We start from the raw sequence: 23,134 nt of genomic DNA on the forward strand, positions 1-23,134 counted from the left end.
GATAGACTGGGTTGCTGTCTTCAGGGTCTTCTCCCCTGGAGAAATCTGAAATCAGTTGGATCCTGCGGTCTTCATGATTAGATTACTGAAATAAATTCTCTATCCGGATGGAAACAAGGATGAAATTACACCTCAAACTCAATTTAGTGATGATCTGATCCTAATGAGTATTTAAAAATTACACTCAATATCCAGTTCCACTTAAAATGAAAAACAGATGTGTGCCCAGGTATACATGAGAGCCAGGGATAAATTCATGGTTGTCATGGTGGCCATGAGATCCAAAGGCAACCTAAAAGAGCCCTTGCCTGCATGGACATTAAGTCACCTAGAACAATAATCCTGGGTGACTGCAGTGATAGATTGGACAAGAAATTGGTTTGTTTTAGTTGGAGTTCTGTGGTGATGCTGGGTGGCTTGGGACATCCCAGTTATTTCCACCTTTTCCCCATTCCATGATTTTAGCATGTGGTGAGTACTCTCAAATGAGTATGAACTCAAGATGATCAACCTCCAGCATGCAAGTAACATGGGTGTATACTGCCTTTCTGTCTCTCTTGGTTGATGTTGCATAATTAATATTTTAAAGATATATCTTCAATTGGGGGCTTTAGTTGTTGTATGTCTGAATTAAGCTAAATGTTAAAATCTGTGCTCAGAAAGTGTGAGTGACCAGGTGTACCTACCCTTTACAGTTTTGGATAGGCCAGTATTGTCCTCTTAAAGTTTTCCTAAAACTTACTTGTGGGACTGGTGATGAGGTTTGTGAGGCAGAAGAAATGGTCTTTGGGGTATGGAGAAACCCACTTTACTAATGGTTTAGGGCCTGTGAGCAGGGTGAATTTGATCTTCCTTCACCTCATAGTGGTAAGGAATTAAGCTGGTGCTGTGTGTTTCCAGACAGCCTCTCTCTCACTAGACCAGGAGAGCATGGCAGAGTGGGAGCTGTAGTTCCTGTGGCAAACGGGATTGTAGTCTATGACTCTAGCAAAGTCTGCTGGGAAAAGGGGCTGGGTATATAAAAAATTCCTGTCCCACAGAATGGGGAAAGAACTGGAGAAAGCTGAAAGAGTCAATGATCTCTCATAGAAGAACAGGCAAGTAACCCACTTGTTTGTTTGCTTTTTCCGTTATATGCAACTGTGTATAATTTAAGAAACACTTTGTTTAGGCCTGGTCTACACTAGGCGTTTATGTCGAAGTTAGCGCCGTTACATCGAATTAACCCTGCACCCGTCCACACCGCGAAGGTATTTAGTTCGACATAGAGGTCTCTTTAATTCGACTTCTGTACTCCTCCCCGACGAGGGGAGTAGCGCTAAATTCGACATGGCCATGTCGAATTAGGCTAGGTGTGGATGGAAATCGACGCTAATAGCTCCAGGAGCTATCCCACAGTGCACCACTCTGTTGACGCTCTGGACAGCAGTAAGAGCTCGGATGTTCTGAACTGCCACACAGGAAAAGCCCCGGGAAAATTTGAATTTGAATTCCTTTTCCTGTCTGGCCAGTTTGAATCTCATTTCCTGTCTGGACATCGTGGCGAGCTCAGCAGCACTGGCAACGATGCAGAGCTCTCCAGCACTGATGGCAGTGCAATCTCAGAATAGAAAGAGGGCCCCAGCATGGACTGATCGGGAAGTCTTGGATCTCATCGCTGTGTGGGGCGATGAGTCCGTGCTTTCCGAGCTGCGATCCAAAAGACGGAATGCAAAGATCTATGAGAAGATCTCTAAAGACATGGCAGAGAGAGGATACAGCCGGGATGTAACGCAGTGCCGCGTGAAAATCAAGGAGCTGAGGCAAGGCTACCAGAAGACCAAAGAGGCAAACGGACGCTCCGGATCCCATCCCCAGACATCCCGTTTCTACGAGGCACTGCATTCCATCCTCGGTGCGGCCGCCACCACTACCCCACCACTGACTGTGGACTCTGAGGATGGGATAGTGTCCACGGCCGGATCCTCGGACATGTTAGCGGACGGGGAAGATGAGGAAGGAGATGAGGAGGACGAGGCAGTCGACAGCGCTCACAACGCTGATTTCCCCGACAGCCAGGATCTCTTCATCACCCTTACAGAGATCCCCTACCAACCCTCCCCAGCCGTTACCCCAGACACAGAATCTGGTGAAGGATCATCCAGTAAGTGTTGTAAACATCTAAACATTTATTTGTAACAGAACATGATTATTAACAATTTAAAAAATGGGTTTCTCATGATTAGTTTGATTAACTTAACGGTTCAGTCATGGGCAGTGCAACTATTTGAAAAAAATCTAGCAATGTCCGGTTTTGCATGATTGTCCTGCCCAAGCCGCTCTACTGTTTAGTCCCTGCTACTGCAGCTACAGTAAGATGCGGTCTATATGTCCGGGGATGGAGCAGAAATCCTCCTGGGACATCTCAAGGAAGCTCTCCTGCAGGTAATTTGAAATCCGCTGCATTAGGTTCTTGGGGAGAGCGGCCTTATTGGGTCCTCCGTAGTAGGACACGTTGCCGCGCCACGAGACTAGCAAGTACTCTGGAATCATTGCTTGGCACAGCATGGCGGCATACGGCCCTGGTCTTTGAAGGCTTTCCCGGAGCATTCTCTGTCTGTCGCTCTCAGAGATCCTCATGAGGGTGATGTCGCTCATGATGACCTGCTTTGAATGAGGTAGGGGAATGTTAGTGTTGGGACTGCTTTACCGTTCCTTTACAGAACTGTAACCGCTGGTTTGCAGCCACGCGGTGGAGGCGGGAGAGGGTCAGCCGAAAGGGATCGTTCCCGGGGACAGCCGCGAGGGTGTGGGACAGGAGCAGACTTCCTGCTTGCCGGATTGCTGGCAGCAGGGACCGACATTGATTTCAATGTGAAATGAGGCCATTGCTAATATTAAAGTTTTAAGCTGCCACGAATCTACGGCTTACCATGTCTGCGTGCAAGAGCAATTCCGTTGTCCTGACAGGGTTCTCAAAAGTGCTCTGCAAAACCCCAGACACTGAATGCGAAGGCCGAGAATTCGACCTTGTGCTGAGTGCGCATGTGATAGGTGCTGTGCATGGTCCTGTTCACAGAGAAAGACTATGTTCTTTGTTCACAACTACATTTATCTTTCTGAGGAATTCACTCCCTTTTTCCCATTCCCACAGCCCCATCTGCGACTGTCTCACAACCTAGCCTGTCATCACACTCCCAGAGGCTAGGGAGGATTAGGCATAAGAAGAAGAGGACACGGGAGGACATGTTCTCAGAGCTTATAGCCTGCTCCCGAGCCCAGGCAGCACAGCAGACCCAGTGGCGGGAGAACTTGTCCCAAATGCACCAAGCCAACATGGATCGGGAGGAGAGGTGGCGTCAGGAAGACCAGCAGGCGACTCAAACCCTGCTTGGACTACTGAGGGAGCAAACGGACACGCTCCGGCGCCTTGTGGATGTTCTGCAGGAACGGAGGCAGGAGGACAGAGCCCCGCTGCAGTCCATCTCTAACCGCCCTCCCCCGCCACCAAGTCCCATACTCCCTTCACCCAAAGTGCACAGAAGGAGAGGCGGCAGAGTCCCTGCTAACTCTCACTCCACCCCTGCAGAGAGCTCGAGCAGCAGAAGGCTCTCATTCCCCAAAGTTTGACAAGTTCTTTCCTTCCCGCCTGACACAAGCCCCCGTCCAAGTTTCACTTCCCAGTCCCATGTGTAGTTGATAATAAAAAATATGTTTCTGTTAACTACTGTTTCCATCATGTTCTTTTGGAGGAGGGGGGGGAAAGGGGGTTGGTAATTGGACAGGACAGTCACCTTTGGCAGGGTACATAGTAGGGGGCAGGCACAGCAGCAGGGCACATACATAGTGCAGTGATGCAGTGACTACTTACCCTGGTTAGTCTGGGAGGTTCTTTTCATGTTATGTGGTGGGGGGTGGGTTGCTCTGTGACTTTGTGTCAGGGGAGGGCAGTTAGAGATCTTAAGCGGCGGTCCTTAGGCAGGATCACAGAGCCACACAGCAGGGGATCTGTAACCGTCCCACCCCTGCCACAAACTCACATAGACCCCCCATACACACAGTCCGTATCAGGAGGGGTGACAGGCTCCGTTGAAAGAACCATCCCACCGCAGCGGAGCCTGTCAGTCCTTGAGTTTAGAAGCTGCATTCGCGCGACTACACTACACCCGCTCCGCACCACAGTCTGCGTCCCAGTTTTAAAAAATTCCCGCGAAAACAGTATTAAAGAAAACGGTGTGCTTTAACAAAGTAGAACTATTTTTATTTTGAAACGTGTGTTGGAAGTGGGGTGAAGGCTTCTCTGTACACAAAATTAGAAAGTCACAGGTTACCCTGCTCACTCAGGAACTTTGCTTTCAAAGCCTCCCGGATGCACAGCGCTTCCCGCTGGTCTCTTCTAATCGCCCGGCTGTCTGGCTGTGAGTAATCAGCAGCCAGGCTAATTTCCTCAACCTCCCACCCCGCCATAAAGGTCTCCCCCTTGCTCTCACAGAGATTGTGGAGCACACAGCAAGCTGCTATAACAATGGGGATATTGGTTTCGCTGAGATCACAGCGAGTCAGCAAGCTTCTCCATCTCCCCTTGAGACGTCCAAAAGCACACTCCACCACCATTCTGCACTTGCTCAGCCGGTAGTTGAAGAGTTCTTTTTCAGTGTCCAGGGCACCTGTATAGGGCTTCATGAGCCAGGGCATTAGCGGGTAGGCTGGGTCCCCGAGGATGACTATAGGCATCTCCACATCCCCAACAGTTATTTTGTGGTCCGGGAAGTAAATACCTTGCTGCAGCCGTCTAAACAGACCAGAGTTCCTGAAAACACGAGCGTCATGAACCTTGCCCGGCCATCCGACATTGATGTTGGTAAAACGTCCCCTGTGGTCCACCAGTGCTTGCAGCACCATGGAAAAGTAGCCCTTTCTGTTAATGTACTGGCTGGCCTGGTGGTCCGGTGCCAGGATAGGGATGTGAGTTCCATCTATGGCCCCACCGCAGTTTGGGAATCCCATCGCTGCGAAGCCATCTATGATCGCCTCCAAGTTTCCCAGGGTCACTACCTTTGGCAGCAGTACATCAACGATTGCCTTGGCTACTTGCATCACAACAACCCCCACGGTAGATTTGCCCACCCCAAACTGGCTCGCGACTGACCGGTAGCTGTCAGGCGTTGCAAGCTTCCAGAGGGCTATGGCCACTCGCTTCTGGACAGTCAGGGCTGGTCGCATCCGGGTGTCATTGCGCTTCAGGGCAGGGGACAGCAACTCACAAAGTTCAAGGAAAGTTCCCTTCCGCATGCGGAAGTTTCGCAGCCACTGTGATTCATCCCAGACCTGCAGCACTATGCGGTCCCACCACTCAGTGCTTGTTTCCCGTGCCCAGAATCGCCGTTTCACAGCATCAACATGACCCATTGCCACCGTGATGTCCTCGGCGCTGGGTCCCCTGCTTTCTGAGAGGTCTGTGCTACTCTCAGACTTCAGGTCATCACCGCGTTGACGTAGCCTCCTCGCCTGACTTTTCTGCATCTGCCTCAGGGCAACCTGTATGATAAGCTGCGAGGCGTTGAGAGCGGCCACAACTGCAGCGATGGTTGCAGTGGGCTCCATGCTCACAGTGCTGTGGCGTCCGCGCTGTCAATGACTTGAAAAGTGCGCGAAATGATTTCCCGCCGGCGCTTTCAGGGAGGGAGGGAGGGCGGGAGTGATGGACGGATGACGACAGTTACCCAAAAGCACCCTGGCCCCTTTTTTTTTTACCCAGAAGGCATTTGCGGCTCCACCCAGAATTCCAATGGGCGGCGGGGACTCCGGGAACTGTGGGATAGCTGCCCTCAGTGCACCGCTTCCAATGTCGACGCTTTCCCCGTTAGTGTGGACTCACAAAGTCGAATTACTGTCCTTAGTGTGGACACACACGTTCGACTTTGCAATATCGATTCCAAATATTCGATTTAAGTAAAATCGAACTACTCTCGTAGTGTAGACAAGGCCTTAGTCTGAGGAGGGCCAAGCCAATTTAAGAAAATGACTGGGAAAGAAAGCCAGTGTCATGGGAAATTAGTTCTGTTACCAGAAAAAAAACAAAACAAAAAACAAAAAACAAAAAAAACCCACCAAGGGTGTGATCCATTTTTTGTTTGGCCTGCCACATTGTGTTAGGTATAATTATAGATAGAAGGTGATATTTGAGAACATTCACATAAAGCAAAGAAATTACCAGAGGCAAAAAAGATTAAATTCTTAAAACTGCAATGTGCATAGTTGATTACTTCCAAGCAAAAGATGCACTGTCAGTCACCGTGTCTGATTTGTAAGATGTTGAAAATTACCCAGTAGATGAAAAACAAACTTAATTTTACAATATATAAAATATATTTAATTTGCTAGTTGCCTTTCAATGCCTTTTGACGTGTGATTGACTAACGCTTGTGTTTTTTAACTTCAGTACTGAGCCTAGAGTGTTTTGAGAGATGCAAATGGAAACAAACAGAAATAAATGATATATCTTGCAAAATCACAATTTCAGTTGAAATAATGGAAAAATTCACATGCTTAAATATAGCAATTCTTGTTTTATAATACTTTTTGCTTTAAGGTACTTCACATTCATGCATATGTTTTAAAAAAGAAACATTAAATCATCAAAGATACAAGTTTTGTGGGGTTTTTTTTGGAATGCCTAAAGAGTTGCTGATATATCAGAGAAATCTTAGAAAAACATTGTTTATCTATTTACAGGAAATTCTGCATCTGAATGATATATTTTTTCTGTTTCACTTTCATCTGAGGCCTATTAAAAAGGTTCTTTTTGGGAAATAGAGATTTTTAACCTAATGCAGGAGCTTGTGCCTCTAGCTTCCCCAGCCATATAAACTTCAGAGGTAAAGTCCTAATTCCATCAGAGTCAGTGGCAAAACTCCCACTCTTTCAATGTGACCAGGATTTCACCCCAGAAGCCTGTAGATGCAGGTACCATTGAACATAGATTACCAGTCGCTCCCAGGTCAATCCTATTCAGGAGGAGGAGTGGTCATATGAATGAGCACTCTGTTTCCCATACTACGGGATTTCCATATTGAATCCTTATAGAATCATAGAATATCAAGGTTGGAAGGGACCTCAGGAGGTCATCTAGTCCAACCCCCTGCTCAAATCAGGACCAGTTCCCAACTAAATCATCCCAGCCAGGCCTTTGTCAAGCCGAGCCTTAAAAACCGCCAAGGAAGGAGATTCCTCCACCTCCCTAGGTAACGCATTCCAGTGCTTCACCACCCTCCTAGTGAAATAGTGTTTCCTAATATCCAACCTAGACCTCCCCCACTGCAACTTGAGACCATTGCTCCTTGTTCTATCATCTGCCACCACTGAGAACAGCCGAGCTCCATCCTCTTTGGAACCTCCCTTCAGGTAGTTGAAAGCAGCTATCAAATCCCCCCTCATTCTTCTCTCTGCAGACTAAACAATCCCAGTTCCCTCAGCCTCTCCTCATAAGTCATGTGCTCCAGACCCCTAATGTTTGGTCTGTCTGTTTACTCTAGTTGTGATCCAAGTTCAATTCTCCAAGCCTGATCTCGAGAAGAGATTTGAATTTGGGTCTCCCACATGGGATATCCTGGTGTAGGTATCTCTCAGTGTCTCCTGTGGAAGCTGTTCCACTGTGTATAAAAAAATTAATAACTGGTGTAAAGACATAAACTTGAATCTCCCACTACCTAGATGAGTGCCCTAACCACCAGGCGATAGCGTCATTCTCAGTAGCTGTCTCTGGCCCAATGTGGAACAGCTTCAACAGGAGAGACTGAGATAGACCCACTCCTGATTACCCTAGGGTATTCTTCTACAATATGGGAGACTTAACTCCGTGTTTCTGATCCAATGACTATTTAATTAGTTATACAAAATTTAATATTTGGTGGGAGAGGGGAATTCGCCTAGCTCTAGTTCTGAAAGGACATTGGCTATTCCTTTCCTGAGCTCAAAGTGCCCCACAGTTTTCAGTCACGATTTTGGGCACAGTTTCCTAGCAGACTCTGTAATGGAACCTCAGTGTCTTAACAGACTTCCAGGCATTTGGGAGGATTTAATAAATAGTTATAACAATAATTTTATACCTGTTCTGTACTTGTGTGATTAATAAAGTTGTGACTTTCCTCCCATAATAAATTATTCCTTTTATTAAACTAAAGGTCTTGTGATGCAATAAAACTAGTATTCTAATGATATTGAAATCTATCTGTGGCAGACATAAGATAAACAATGTTTGTTTGTTTTTTAAATTAAATACGTGGTGCTCTCCTGCAATTTGTGTTACAGAGGTGTTGTAATGGCTTACCACACTGACTGAATTCTAGGTTATTTCAGTTTCCACTTTTTTTATTTTCTTTAATACTATAGGAAATTCCACCACCAGGCTCCTACGAGGTTCAAAAATCGTTTGAGAAATCACATAGTAAAAGCCACTATATGCCTCCCCGAACCACACTGGCTAAAAGAAAGCATACCTCTTTTCTCAGTGCAACACCTAGAAAAAATGTACCCAATACTGACAAAGATGTACCAGGTAAGTTTATTACTTTATTTCCTAATAAAACTGTAACTAAAACAACTAAAATATTATTCTCTTTCTTGAGAACCATTCCAAAAGGTTAGTGTTAAGTCATTTAGGTCAAGTGATCTTAGATTGGGATTTTCAAAGGAGCCTAGGGAAGTTAGACACCCGTGTCCCAGGGGATGCAAATCTGAGCCTTAATGCCAATCCTCCAGTTTAGCGACCGGTAAGTAAAATAGAAAGCAAAGAATCAACACCTGTTAAAAATACTTTATTGAATTAAGCCACTTCTTCATCCCTGAGGGGATTAATCTGAGGCTATCTTGTGACTAATTTTGCTGGTCAAATGGAAATTGTTTAACTAATGAAATAACCAATATCACTGCATTTTAAGAAAAAATTGTTTGTGGTGTTGCTGTAGCTATGATTTTTCCAAGATATGAGAGAGACAAGGTAAGTGAGGGAATATCTTTTACTGGACAAACTTCTGTTGGTGGAAGGTACAAGCTTTTGAGCTACACAGAGCTCTTCAGGTTTGGGGAAGGAAGCCAAGTGTTACCTTTTAAGAAAACCAACCAAATTGATAAGTGGGCAAACCATATGCCTACTTTATATTTCATTCTGCATGGTGACTTTGAACCTTGTTAACACAAAGATGTTTGTTTCCATTAAAAAATATAGACCTTGTTTACGGCATATGAATTGGGTTTGATTTGCTTGTCAAACTGTTGACTTACTACTGATTGGGTATGAGAATGTTTAATACTCCACATGCTACATATTTGCTCATTAAGATAAAGTTCCTTAGGAAAATAGAAATATATTCTCAACTTCCAGTGAATAACTTGCAGGAAAAAAAAATCTTTGTAATTTGAGTCTCAGAAATCATTGCAAAAGTGCTTGTAAATCCATCTTTGCCTTTTATATAATTAATCATAGATCAGGGGACACAAATTAATGAGGACAGACAGATTTTAAGCAGCAGGCTGCATCTTTTTTAGAATTGGAGAGGGTCACTATCTGCCTGTCTTCCCAAACCAGGCATTTACGTGAATTCAGTGTGGGGTTTACTGGGCATCTCTCATATAGCCCATAACTCAGGGTAGCTCTCCACTGCCTAACCCAAGGGTTCAGCTTGCTTGGCTAAATCCTCTTGTCTTCCCCTGCAAAAAGGTCAGAAGGTACCAAAGAGGGACCCCAGTCTGCATGGACTTCAGGACTTTTCCCCATAGGCCTAGGATTTACCAGTGAAATCCCATGTCTCTTATTTTCTGGTTGCTGGCTTTTTGGCCTTATATTCACACTGAACCCCGGCTGCAAGTTGCGACAAAACATTCATACAAATTCCTAATATTAAATTCCTAAATGTTATTCCTAGATCCTATCATAATTGTGTTTATGACTGGTGCAAGATGCCTGAGAAACCCTGGGCTGGGCTTTAAATAAATGATTTGGGAGCAAGACCTTATCACCTCACATCTCTCTGGTTGGGCAGTAGGGCAGTCGGGGAGGAGGAGCCTGTCCCTGGGTACACTCTCCTTTTATCCTTGAAACAATCAAGTTTCCTAGCCATTAAGTTAGAGGGGTGGCAAATTGTCACACTATTGCTAGCCATTGTATTCTGGTCCCCAGGTTTCTGTTTGACATGTGATACCTTCCCTCACAAACTGTGAGAAAATGGAACTATAATTCAAAGAGTCTGTGTGTTTTTAAGGAAGTTTGAGGTAGCAAATACAATTTCAAAAAATGAAAGAAAAGTAGAATAAATAGTAAGAAATTCTTTAAAGGTGTCCTAGAAATGTGTCAGTAAACAGCCAGAAAGTCTGTGTTTGTTCTGGAATATCAGAATAATAACCTTGGATAGAAATAGTTTATCTTAAAGGTTTATTAAAAAACAAAATCAGACAAATACAGGCTATCCAATAAACTACAAAACCTAGAGGCAAAATTCAGTGAGGTCCCGGTCTTTCAAGAATGTTAGCCATAGTGCTGACGTGAGGATCCACTTTATTTTGTAGCCTACATTAACTATTATTTTGAAACCTCTTTCCAGAGTTTTTCAAGTTGTTCTGACAAATTTTGAAATTAATGTATCAATACAAATTCCAATATTAAATCATAAGTTTATAATGGGATTGATAATGAGTTTATAGAGACTTTCACCTCCGGGTTACTTCTGCAAATCAAGCCCACGTTGGTAATAACCTGAAAGTTGTATTCATCTGCTGCTTGCTTGATCATCTGTGTGAAATGAACTGACTGTCCAAGGCCAGGCATTTCCCAGTGATCAGGAATCCACATCACAAAACCATCACCAGAATTGTCAATAAACAGAACCTTTGGTGGTAGTCTCAACAGAGAGCCAAGGATTGCTTGGAGACAGAGAATTAATGAACCCGTTTGAGGCATTATGATGGGGCAATAAGAGAGAGCTTGCACTGACACTATTTATTTTATATATATAGAGGATTTTCAATTGCTAAGTTTCAATCTGCTAACCTTTTTTAAATGGAAACGGTCAAAATAAACAGTAGAAAAAGTTGCTACTTTCTCCTGTAATACCATTATTTGGTTTGTGGATTAACAGTAATGATTTGTAGTTCTGCTTTTTCCCTTAACAGGTAGTGCTAGTAATTGCTGCATTTGGCTTAGCAAAAATAATTTGCTGTGTAGTTTTAGATATTCAGCCATAGCAGTTACTAGCAGTTTCTATATATATAGTGAATGTAAGTTCCAACAACTTTAAAATTACATGTAGTATGTGTCAATAAAATTAAAGTAGCTAGCCCATTTTCCTTTTTTTGCGGGGGAGAGGGGTAGATGGGGAAGGAAGGGTCAAAGAAACAGGAGAAAATATAGAAGCTTACAGGCAAACTCTTAAACCTCTAGGAGAATTCAGTCAGAGGTGGGTTTGATGTCACCAGCAGCATGAATGGTGGGCCCTCATGCCGACCAGGAGCAATGGAGCTATGACAAATCGGGATGTCAACATACCTGCAAAAGAGGGAAAGTAGTTCTGAATTACAAATTTACTTCATTCCCTTCTTATATTGTTTACTTGGGGCATTCAGTACATAATTCTAAAGCTTGTTTGACTAGTTGGTATATTTGTAGGTCACCTACTGTATACAACAGAAGCAAACAGCCTGACCAAGGTATTACTGGGGCCTTTTAGTGACATGAATACAAAGTTAGTGATAAATGAGGTTGATGACTGCTTTGCCTTTGTACTGGAAAAAAAAAAGGTGAAGGTCATATCTTGAAAAAGGAAGTATATTTTCAGAATGTAAAGAAACTGGAAAAGAAGGTGAAAAAATGCTAGAACATGTAGTCAGGTAGTTACTACTTTTTCAAGCTGATAAAGGAAATGAAAAGGCTGTAGAAAGATTTTTTTATAAAAATGCATTAGTAAAGATGCAAAAATTGTAAGAAACTGTATGTAACTTGTGTGTTTCCTGAGTTGATCATGAAACATTAGTTACAGTACTTGTAAGCAACAGCATTGCTAGGAAGGATATGAAACTCCAGCAGTCTTTGTACCTTCATTGATAATGAGGAGAAATGTTAACTAATACAACTGACAAATGAGCCTTCATATTTTGTTGAGTTGTTTAGAATCCAGGGATGGTGCTGATCAGGGACTTTGGAAGATATTAGGCCTTCCCAAATGTTAGTTTCATGGTATGCTTCTGGATTTCTGCACTAGGAGATACCTTGACTGAGTGTGAGGCTCATTAGCTGGTACTCTGTCATGAAACTGCTGAACATACTGAAACTCCTTTTGGGTTTTCTGTTCCCTCCCATAGGCCATGTCTGTTCTAGGGAAAAAAATGTGTTAATCAATTTGAAGCTACAGTGAGAAAAGCAATTAAAATAGTAGGATGCCTATCATCATCCCACTCACACACAAGAAAAGAGGGATGCCATTAAAAATTGATACTACTCCATCCTTCCCCAGACAATCAGCTGGCATTGCATCTCTCCTTTCTTCTGCATCTCTGAAGTACAGCATTCCCAGTATGATTTTATACCTTTCCCCACTCTCAAACCCAGATACACCTCTGGTATTTGCTTCTGTCTGATCCCAGACATGTCATCCTATCTTCCTCTCCTGGCTAAGAAATGTCACTCAGAGTCCAGAAACCTCAAAAACTTCTCTTTCTGTAGCATGTTTCAGTATCATAGTACCCCCAGCTGCACACATGAACTGATTCACACAGAGCCTGTAGGTTTGGCCAAGAATGGGATGGACATATATCCCATTGGAGAGAGTGACCTTTGGAGTTGGCAAGATAATAGATCAGGTGACTAAGAGGGAAATAGATAACATGAAATGGATATGTGTAAACAGGCTTTCAGAAAGTTCTGGATTTCTCTAATATTATTTATAGCTTAAAGGACTTGTCCCACATGTTTCTATAAATACTGCAGGTTGAACCCAGACGAGGTAATTAATTGCACAGGTTAGTACTTGCCTAGTTTGTTTCTATGATTGATTTAAAGAAAGGTTATGAGCAAATATCTTTGACTGGTGGTATCAGCCTTCAGTTCCCCTCTAGGTTGTTTGAGATTTCTAAACTATCCTTTTGCACACTCGATGTAGCTACAACTTTCCAGGGAATGGTAAGCAAAGTGCTGGAGGGACTAAGTGAATTCATTTTTGCTTTAACTGCTGTTAAACCTGAGAAAACCAAACCTGAGATTACCACTGGCGCTGCCCTACTCCCAAACTGGGGCAACCACTTATGATTCATAAAGGAAGCAATCTACATGAAGACCTGACTGTAAAAGCTGAAAAATGCAAGTTAGGAACACCTTAGGCTGCAAATTTAGGGCATAGACGGGAGAATGGAATAATTAGACCAAGGTAAGCACTTTGTAATTGGTCCACTCTACCAAATATCAGTTGGTCTTTCTGATTCTGAAAAGGGAGTTTGTAAATGCAGATCACAACAGATAACATGATAAACACCAGTGTGTTGAACTTTGGCTTATAGTGCTGTTCAGTCAGGTTGAAAATAAGGGGGGAAGCATTCTGTCATGTTCATAAGCCACCATTTTCTTTCTAGAAAGAGAGGTTATACTAGAGCTCTCTCACAGCAATTAGAGAAGGAAGAAAGAGCAGCTGATAACTAAAAAAAAATTGCCATGACAACTCCAAAGTAAACACTTGCTTGGATTTGGTTTACTAGGATCCAGAAATGATGAGAGCTGATGAGAAACTACAGCATGTTTATAGACTTTCACTTGAAACTCTGTCATACATAGTGCTGTTTCTAAGTGATTGTAAAACTAGTTCTTTTCTGTTTGGATATTGTTACCTTTTCAGTTTGAGATTTTTAGTAATTCTATCTGAACTAAATTTAGACCGGGATAATGTGCATTTTTTATTTATCTGCTGTTTTGAGGGGGGTTTTGTTTGATGTAGTCTTGTATAATAATTGATCAGAAGTAGAACTGAAGTAGTATTCATTGAATATATTTTTGATGAAAAATGTGAAAATTAATTGAGTACACTTTGACCAGCTCTGGTATTTTATTCTGTGTGTAGCATAATATATAAAACTTTAGGTTACAGGGTGTCTGTGAAGCTGCTTATAAAGGTTATTCCTGGCCTGTAATATTTGCTTTCAAAGCATGCGGATCAAAAATTAAATTGATACATTACAAAGAAATGGAACTTCAAAAAGTAGCCTGTGGTGGCAGTGAGATGTAAGAACAATGCTGGAATCACTAGAGGGAAGGTGTGTGAAAATGTGCATTAAATGAGTGCTCTTTTTGTTGGCTTTCTTCTCATTTGTAATTGCATATTCCTGAAGCATATAAATGAGGAGGACCAGAGGAACATAGGTTTAATGTAGTACAATATGTGGTACAATAAAAGAATGTAATGTGATTCTTCCCCCCCCCATGTTGAACTTAAAGGGATATGATGAAGATTGGCAACATTTTACTAACCTGATAGTCTTTGTAAATAGATATCAGAAAACACTGTATGCAAGACTGTGTGTGATTAATCCCCCTTTTCTCTCATCCTGAGGAACATTCCAGACTACAAGCATTATAAAGCCATCTACCAGGGAAATAGAGGCGAAAAATAACGAATGACCCAAAATGTAAGACAGACTCCTCCACTATCACCTAAGTTTTTCTTTGGCTGCAGTCCCAGATGCATGAAGTTCAGCTCTCTGCTCTTTGAATCCAGTTCTTTATTTTCCTCTAGTGACTTCTTAACAGGATTAAGGAATCAGAGCAGGAAGAGGGACAGGAAAAAGAGGGACAAGAATGGGAGATTATTCCAGATCCATAGATTGGAGTAAGGCAGAGATGAAGGAAGTGTGCTGTCAGTTGGATGAGGTTTCCTGATTCTTGTTTTTTAAATTTATCTAGGATTCTGGGAGAGCTCCTTTTGTTCACTGGAGAATGCTGCAGGAAAAGAGAGTCCTCTCTCATTCCAGATTGATAAATAGTATTGAGGGGGATCCCACCCCTCCCAATAACTGGAAAGTGATGTGCTGAGTCTCTCTTCTAAACCTTGAAAACCCTTCTAGTCACTACTTCTGTGTTTAACTTATTTGTCACAGTCCCTTTTAACCATAACTCCTTTTCAGCTGTATTCAGATAAATAATTTACAGAGCTGCAGCCAGGATCTGTAGGATCTGGGATAAGCAATAGAATCAGGCCACGTAGTAGGTAGTGGTGGTAGTGTCCTTAGAAGCAGTAGTACTCCTGGGTCTGGGTGCACGGGGCTTGGGCAGATGAGGGAGCAGCTCTCTGTAAATGGATTCTTCCTCCTGTAGCTGAGGGGCAATAAAGGAAGCGCGGGTGCATGTGTGTGTTTGCAGAACATCCTGCAGCCAGGGGAGAAATTTGGGGGTGGGTTTGCCACAGTCCCAGATGCCCTGCACAGGAAGAGGAAGAGGAAGTTCCATCCACTCCAGCCCAGCCGGGTCTAGCAGCTGAGCCTGGCGCAGGGTAGGAGCCACCAGCCGGGTCTTCCCCGGTCCCTAACCACTCTGGAAAGATTCAGCCTTAGGGGCTCTCTCCCTTTAAGGGGTACAAACCCAAAGGGTTTATGAAATTTGCCCCCTCCCTCAATCTGGAGGGAGATATGCACAATTTCTTGCCCCCCACAGTTAGACTATGTACAAGTTAGACTATAAACTGGGTTATATTATAAACAAGCAATAAGTTTATTAACTACAAAAGGTGAATTTTAAGAGATAACAGATAGAACAAAGCAGACTGACCAAATAAAGCAAAATACGCAAGCTAAGCTCAATATACTTCAGAAACGGGTTACAAAACGTAAATTCTCACCCTAAATATTATTTTAGGCTGTTGCAAAATTTCTGTGGTTCAGAATTCCAGTTATATTCCTTTTCAGACTGGACCTCTGTCTCAGTCTGGACTCCCCCCGGCCTTCCCTTTAGGTGACTTTAGCAGTCTTTCTTCTTGGGCAGACAGGCCATAGAGAGGAGGAGTCCTGTTTGACTTCCTCCCCATCCTTAAATAGGATTTACATAAGGCAGGAATCCTTTGTTTCCCAAACTTGTCCCCCCTTCCATTCCAGTGGAAAGTTACAAGAAGTCCCAAGTAATATTTAGTATCAGGTGACAAGATCACCTGAATGTCGTATCACAGCGTCCATGAGTCAGTGGCAGTATGGAGCATCCACAGGAAGGCCAAGTCCTCGTTGATGGGCCATCCACCCTGTCTAGCTTTTCCATTGTTGTACCTGAAGTGTTAGCAGTGGGCGTCACCCAAAGTAACATAGTTAAAATACAGATACATAGTCAATATTCCTAACTTCAGATACAGAAATGATACAGGCATACAAATTGGATAATTACATTCAGTAAATTATGACCTTTTCAATGATATCTTCAAGACCCATTTTGCATAAAATAGGTCTCAGTTATATCATATTCATATCAAAAGAATATTTTAATAAAGAATATGGAGTGAAACATCACATATGTAATACCATTGATTTGGTTCAGATAAATATTTAAAATATATATAATTAAACACAGTTTGCTTGATGCAAAGTAATTTCCCCCTTTTTGGTTGCCAGAGGGAATCTATTACTATAAGATATAAATGGCTCTTTAGGTACATGTTATACACTAGTGTTCAATTCTTTTGTGAAGTAAAACATTTAAAACACGAAATGATACTGTTTCTTGGAGAAAGGTAATTCAAAAAGAATCATTTCAGAAGGTGACTTTGAGGTGTAGGTTTTTATATGTTCCCCCAGGAGATGTGGGAAATAAATTTTTGTGATGTATTTCTGTTCAGAAGATGAATCTCTTGTCACAAGAGAGAACATCTGCAGCTCTGTGTTTATTGCACTAAATATCAGAACTATTTTAAATTTAGCATCTTTGGTTATACAGTGATTTAAATTATTGTTTTGCTGTACTGAAACCTGAGTCAATGTCCAGATCCACAATGTTTATAATCTAGATTTTAGCTAGATTTTTTTTAAAAAGCTATAAAACAACCTCATTAAGCACAATTAAAGTAGGAAAATTGTGTCATAGTGACCATTCATCTGTATTCCATTAAAATTCTTGTAATCTAATATAAAAATGTATTTGAATTTATTTAATGAAAAAATTATCAAATGATGTGGATCACATTATAAAGCAATCTTCTTTTATTATAACAAGTTTTCCTTTAAGGCTTTGTAAATGGTTTTATGAGGGAGCCTCACTTAAAATGAAATGCAGAAAAATTACTTAAACTTACAAAGGATCTACTGCAGGTTTACTCCATTGTAAATGAGGGTAGAACTTGGCCATTTGTGTTTATTTGCTGTTAATAAAATTTAGAGAGAGAAATATGGGGAAAAAATTAAAATAAACCTGGAAAAACTATTGAGTTAAGAGTTAGTAAGGCTCAGTATTAGGCCTCAGTCATTACCTGAAATATTTTGCAATTTGGTAGATATGTTTTGTACAGTGCCGAGTACATTGCAGATGCTTAATAAATAATCAACAATTATAACATGGAACAGTACATTCCACTAAAATGTGGCATCTCCTTCATAGGGAAAATATTTGAATCATCCCCAAAACATCATTGTGTTTCTAGGCACATTCCAACAGGAAATTACTTTAGGTAACAAATAGAATTGATCTTTAACATTAATTGAACATATCACATGAAGGTAGCTTTGTCTACTTTTTTAGTGACTACAAGCAATACCTTTGATATAAAAGTCACTGTCGTGTGAAAACTAATTATTTCTTCTATTTGCTTGTTGGCTTGTAATATTACGTACTCGGAAATAGTATGAAGTTTCTAAAACACAGCTGAGCTCTCAGGTTATTGCAGTATGTCAGTAGTTCAGATCCTAAAACTTATATTGATCTTTTATTTATGGTAGTTAGTACTTGCTTAAGCAACACTCCCATTAGAATAAAATATGGTCTTTGTTACTTTGCTTGGAATTTCTCTGGATTTCACTGGTGGAACAGGATTAGATGGAATGTCTTTTCTTTAATTAAAATATACTGCTTGAATATTGAAATGAACTGCAGATTAGGACAGTATATTGATGAAAATAAATATAATGGTTCTACTTAATCACAATATACACAAAATCAGTCCGCTTCTACTGTAGGATTTGTTGGTTCTGTTTCTTTAAACTGGCAGGTAGTGTACACATGTTGTTGATTCCTATAGACCAGTGGTTCTCAAACTTTTTTTTCCGTGGACCACTTGAAAATTGCTGAGGGTCTTGGTGGACCACTTAACGACCTTTCCAAATGTTGTTTGTATTGTTAACTAAGTATTGTAAAGCGCTTTGGATAAAAGTGCTATATAAAAAAACCCTTAATAATAATTAAAGTTTTTTGGTTCTACAAATAAAAGCACACAACTCGTATTTTAATATCAATAGTCTTACCTTTCGAATGCAATGAATGTGCCCTCTCTCTCCCGCCATGGCAGCCCCTGAGCTGGAGCTGGGAAGGAGTGGGGTCTCTCTCTCTCTCTCTCCCCAACGCAGCAGCTACAGAGCTGAGGCTGGGAAGGAGGGCCGTCTCTCCCTGGCAGCCACAGCCCTGGGGCTGGAGAAAATCACCTCCTTCTCTGGCTGCCGCAGCCTGCACGTCCCAAATTCCACCCACCCCCTCTTCTCACCCACTGCCCCCTCCTACCTACTCCTTATTCCCCCCAAAGCCACCACCTCAACTTTCATGTGCATCTTCTCCAGGGTCCAGGCACCTAATTAGTGGAACCACACCTGCATGGCTCCACTAATTAGGTGATTGGCCCTTCATTCTCTCGTGTGTGGCCACCCGGGTATGCACCTTAGAGGGAATTATCCATGGACCACCTGAATGGAGCTCGCGGACCACTGGTGGTCTGCAGACCACAGTTTGAGAACTTCTGCATATAGACTATTGTCATCCATATTCTTTGTCCAGTAGATAAAAGGGATTTTGTTTGGAGTGGTACTAGTTTGGAGTGCAAATTCATATATGTTACAGCTGTTAGGCCCTATTGGGGGTGAAAGTTGGAAAACTGAGAGTCACAAGTCCACCCCATTTAGACTTAATCAATTTTTGTCTTTATTTAATATAATTTCAGACAAAATTATTATATCTGTAGTATCTGTACATACATTTATGGCAGACAAATAATAATAGACGAGATGGAACTGGTAAATGGGCCCAAGTTACCATCTTCCATGATAGTCGTTTCCCTTCCTGATCTCCTAGTCTGATCCTTCAGTCCTGTCCTTCATTTTCGGGTCTGGTGTTTTTCCAGGTTTGGCCCATGTTATACAATTCTACATTACAGATTACTTAATCTTTATCCAGTTGACTTTTAATACATCAGCCCTTTCAATTTTGGGTAACCCATACATTTCACATGCACAAGCTTCTGTTACTCAACTTCTATTTTTTCCTGCTGGCTTTGCAGTTTCTGGGTCATGTCATTTTATGTTACCCTGCCCTGGGTCTTCCCAGAAAAAGGGGGCTTTTATTTATCATTCCATGTTTATGTATCTCTTACTTACATCTTCCAATACAACTCGGTACCTTTGTTCTGTCAGCAATATCATTTAAAGCAGATTAGCAATTCTATGTAAAAGAAGAATTGGCAAAACCACACTTATGCCGGCAAGGGCTTGGCCTACGTGTTACCTCTTCTGTACTCATTCACTATCCATAATTATAAATAATTAAAAATATAGCTGTCAAAAACTTGCAATCTTACCATTAACAATTTTTCATTTATAAATCACATTATCTTGTGCTACCTTTTTAATCTATTAGAAAAGGGAGGGGAAATTATGGAAAACATGATGATTCTTTAATGTCAGCATTTCTTATCTTCTCTAAGCATGGGTTTTTCATTCAAAGTCCAGCTTTGTTTGTGAATCATTATAAAAAAACGTCATTAGAAATTTTCCTGTGAATGCATGTTGCAGAGTTTCTCAGTTTTGGGATCTTGATATTTAGTTGCTTTTAATAGTACCCGGGAGCCCTGATCTTGCAATTATAGAACTATTCACAATATGTGAAGGTAGGCATGTGTAAGTCTTTGCAGGGTCAAGGCCAGAGTAGGTATAACTTTGGGGAAAAAATAAGCATTATTATAAATCTTGTAAAAAATAAAAAATAAGCTTTAAAAGGCAGTTCTCATTACAACATATACTTTGGGGAAACTAGATTATATTAGAAGAATTCAACAGGAACAAGTATTCTTAGTATACAGGGTGTGCTTGTTCTGAATCTTTGACATGAAATAAAAGTCTGGAAGCCAAATTAGTATCAACTGGATTACAAATTTGCCAAGAACAAGAAGAGACTCTAACATTAAAGAATTACATTTACTATTAATGCCACCTGTAAATCTTTGTATTATACTTCCCAAATATTTTGATGGAATAAATGGTGCATATATTTATCAATATAACTTTCCCCCATTTAACGTGTTGAAATAATTTGTGCGTGTACTTCCAAACTATGGAACTGAAGAAAATACATTGTGGGGAATGGAAAAAGAAAAGGAGGAGAATTATCCATATATTGAGTATATAATCTAAGAATTGGTTGCATTTAAAAAAGTTATATTTCACACTGGTAGCTTGGAATATCCTTTTTTCAGTGTTTTTAGCATAACAAAATAATTAGTGATAATGAATCTCAACTCTTAGATCTCTCCCCCCAGAAGATGATGTGGAAAATACTTAGTTCAAAGTTTTGAATCTTTAAATAGTCTCAAATGGAAGTAGGCATAATGGTGGTCGGCACTTGTGTTAAATGACAGTTTTCTTTCTGTGAAGATGAACGAGGAGCTCCCTTTCAGTGGTGCTTCAGGGAATTCCTTTCTTATTTGTCTTTGAGAAAGGTCTTTCTAAGACCTATTCACTATTTTGTTTCCCTTCTCACCTGTTTGGGTTTTTTTTATAAATGTTGCTTGTGGCAAGGTCCATCAAAGTCTTAAAATCTCTTGAGCTTCTTTTTCTTTTGTGGTGTGTTTTTTTGTTTTTCCTGTGGTTTTTTTTTCTCCTTTTGTTTCTCAAGCAAAACACAAGTGGCTTCAAAAGACCCCTAAATGTGATCACAGGATGATAATTGTTTGGTTTGTCTTGGAGCAGACCTGCTTCACAAGGAAATTCTCAAGCGTTCCCAGACTTATTGAAAATCAGCATTAACTATTCTGTACTCTCCCTACCCAGCTCTTTTAAAGCTCTTGGGTGCAAGTTATCTGGACCTGCTGATTTAAAAATGTTTAATTTTAATAGCTGCTGTTTAACATTCATCTAAGTTGCTATTGGAATGGAAAGTGTTTCATCATTATCTGATATGACTACATCATCCATGTAGAAATATTTATCGAACACTTCTGCCTCCTTTACATTACAGTTGATAATTCTAACATTTCCAAATGGACCAATACCATTATTAGGGTTCTTTTTGTTCCTAATAAACTTTTAAAAATTTCTTATCATCCTTAACTCTGCAGGCCATAAATTTTTCCTTGTATCCTTTTGCCTCACTTATCAATTTTCTACTTTTCCTGGCTTCTGATTTATATTCATCATTATTATTTTAGTTTTTTATAGATGCCTTCACTTCTAAGGCAGGTTGATTTTTTTAACTAATATGAACTTCTTTCTCAGTTGTGGGATTATGGTCATTTGGACATCTTGTAAAATGTTCATAAACTATTTCCACTTTTCATTCATATTTTACTGTTTAAATTTCCCCCCAAAGCACCATCTATCTATCTATCTATCTATAGCTATAGCTATAGCTATCTATCTATATCAGGGGTGGGCAAACTTTTTGGCCCGAGGGCCACATCGGGGTTGCGCAACTATGTGGAGGATCGGGTAGGGAAGGCTGTGCCTCCCCAAATAGCCTGGCCCCCGTGCCCTATCCGCCCCTCACTGCACCCCTCAGAACTCCCAACCCATCCAACCCCCCCTGCTTCTTGTCCCCTGACCGCCCCCTCCCGGGACCCCCACCCCCTTACCCAACCCCCCCCATCTCCCTGTCCTCTGACTGCCCTCCCAACCCCTATCCACATTCCTGCCTGTTGACAGGCCCCCCAGGATTCTCACTCCCAACCCTCCCTGTCACCCATCCCCTGATCGGCCCCCGAGAACCTCTGCCTCATCCAACCACCCCCTCCTCCCTGACTGCCCCCCAGGATTCCCCACTCCCTTACCCACCCACCCCGCTCCCTGCCCCCTTACCAGTAGCAGGACCTTGCCGCTGCGACACCCGGCCAGAGCCAGCTGCGCTCCTCACGCTACCAGTGGGAGCGGTGGGCCAGAGTGTGACCTGGCTGCGGGGGAGAAGGGGTTGTGGGGGAGGGGCCGGGGACTAGCCTCCCTGGCCGGGAGCTCAGGGGCCGGGCAGGATGGTCCCGGAGGCCGGATGTGGCCCGCGGGCCATAGTTTGCCCACGTCTGAGCTATATCTATATCTATATCTATATTTACTTATTTATTTATATTTTACTGGTTTGGACTTTATACTGTTTTCTTATAAAAAAAAGTGCTCACATCAAGACCACTTGTATCTAAGCTATCACTGATTTTTCGTTTTGTGATCAGCTCTTCTCTTTATCTGCAGTATGAGGTTTAATATAGAATTCTCCCATGTTAGGAAAGTGTCATATATAATATTTAGAAATTCTGACAGTGTTTTAATATGGGCAGCATGACACCTCTAGCATATGTCACGTGGATTGACAAGTGATCAAGCAGCTTTCTTCCTATATGTTATAAATAGGCACTTAAGGAGTTGATCATCCTTTGGTGGTGTGTTTGTGATTTGGTGATGTGTTGCAGACACCAGCTAAGACCCAATCTTGTGCTTTATCTGTTAGGATATTATTCCATAAGCATTCAAGAGTATTTTCTTCTGAGTAGTCTGTGACTCAGAAACTAGTATTACCACTTTTGTCACAGGGCCATTCCTGCTCCCCTTGCCTACTCAGTCCCTACTCAATAGGTAATAATAATTGATTTTAATATTCCAATCATGCAGATCATTCTACCAGGCTTCAGTAATACCAATTAGATCAAATTTATGCTCTGAAATGAGCAATTGCAATTCCTCTTGTTTGTTATCT

The 23,134-nt window shown here is 41.6% G+C and overlaps 1 protein-coding gene across 2 annotated transcripts in view; it reads left to right on the forward strand.

The window, feature by feature from the left end:
- Positions 1–23,134, forward strand: part of STPG2 (sperm tail PG-rich repeat containing 2) — a 390,487-nt gene that overhangs the window by 155,795 nt on the left and 211,558 nt on the right. For both annotated transcript variants that reach the window (XM_034772658.1, XM_034772657.1), the window contains one exon: positions 8,371–8,536. In XM_034772658.1, coding sequence (XP_034628549.1) covers positions 8,371–8,536 — 166 coding nt within the window. The remainder of the gene's footprint in view (positions 1–8,370; positions 8,537–23,134) is intronic.

Source organism: Trachemys scripta, chromosome 5 (genome assembly GCF_013100865.1).
Source record: "Trachemys scripta elegans isolate TJP31775 chromosome 5, CAS_Tse_1.0, whole genome shotgun sequence".
Lineage (NCBI taxonomy): Eukaryota > Metazoa > Chordata > Testudines > Emydidae > Trachemys > Trachemys scripta.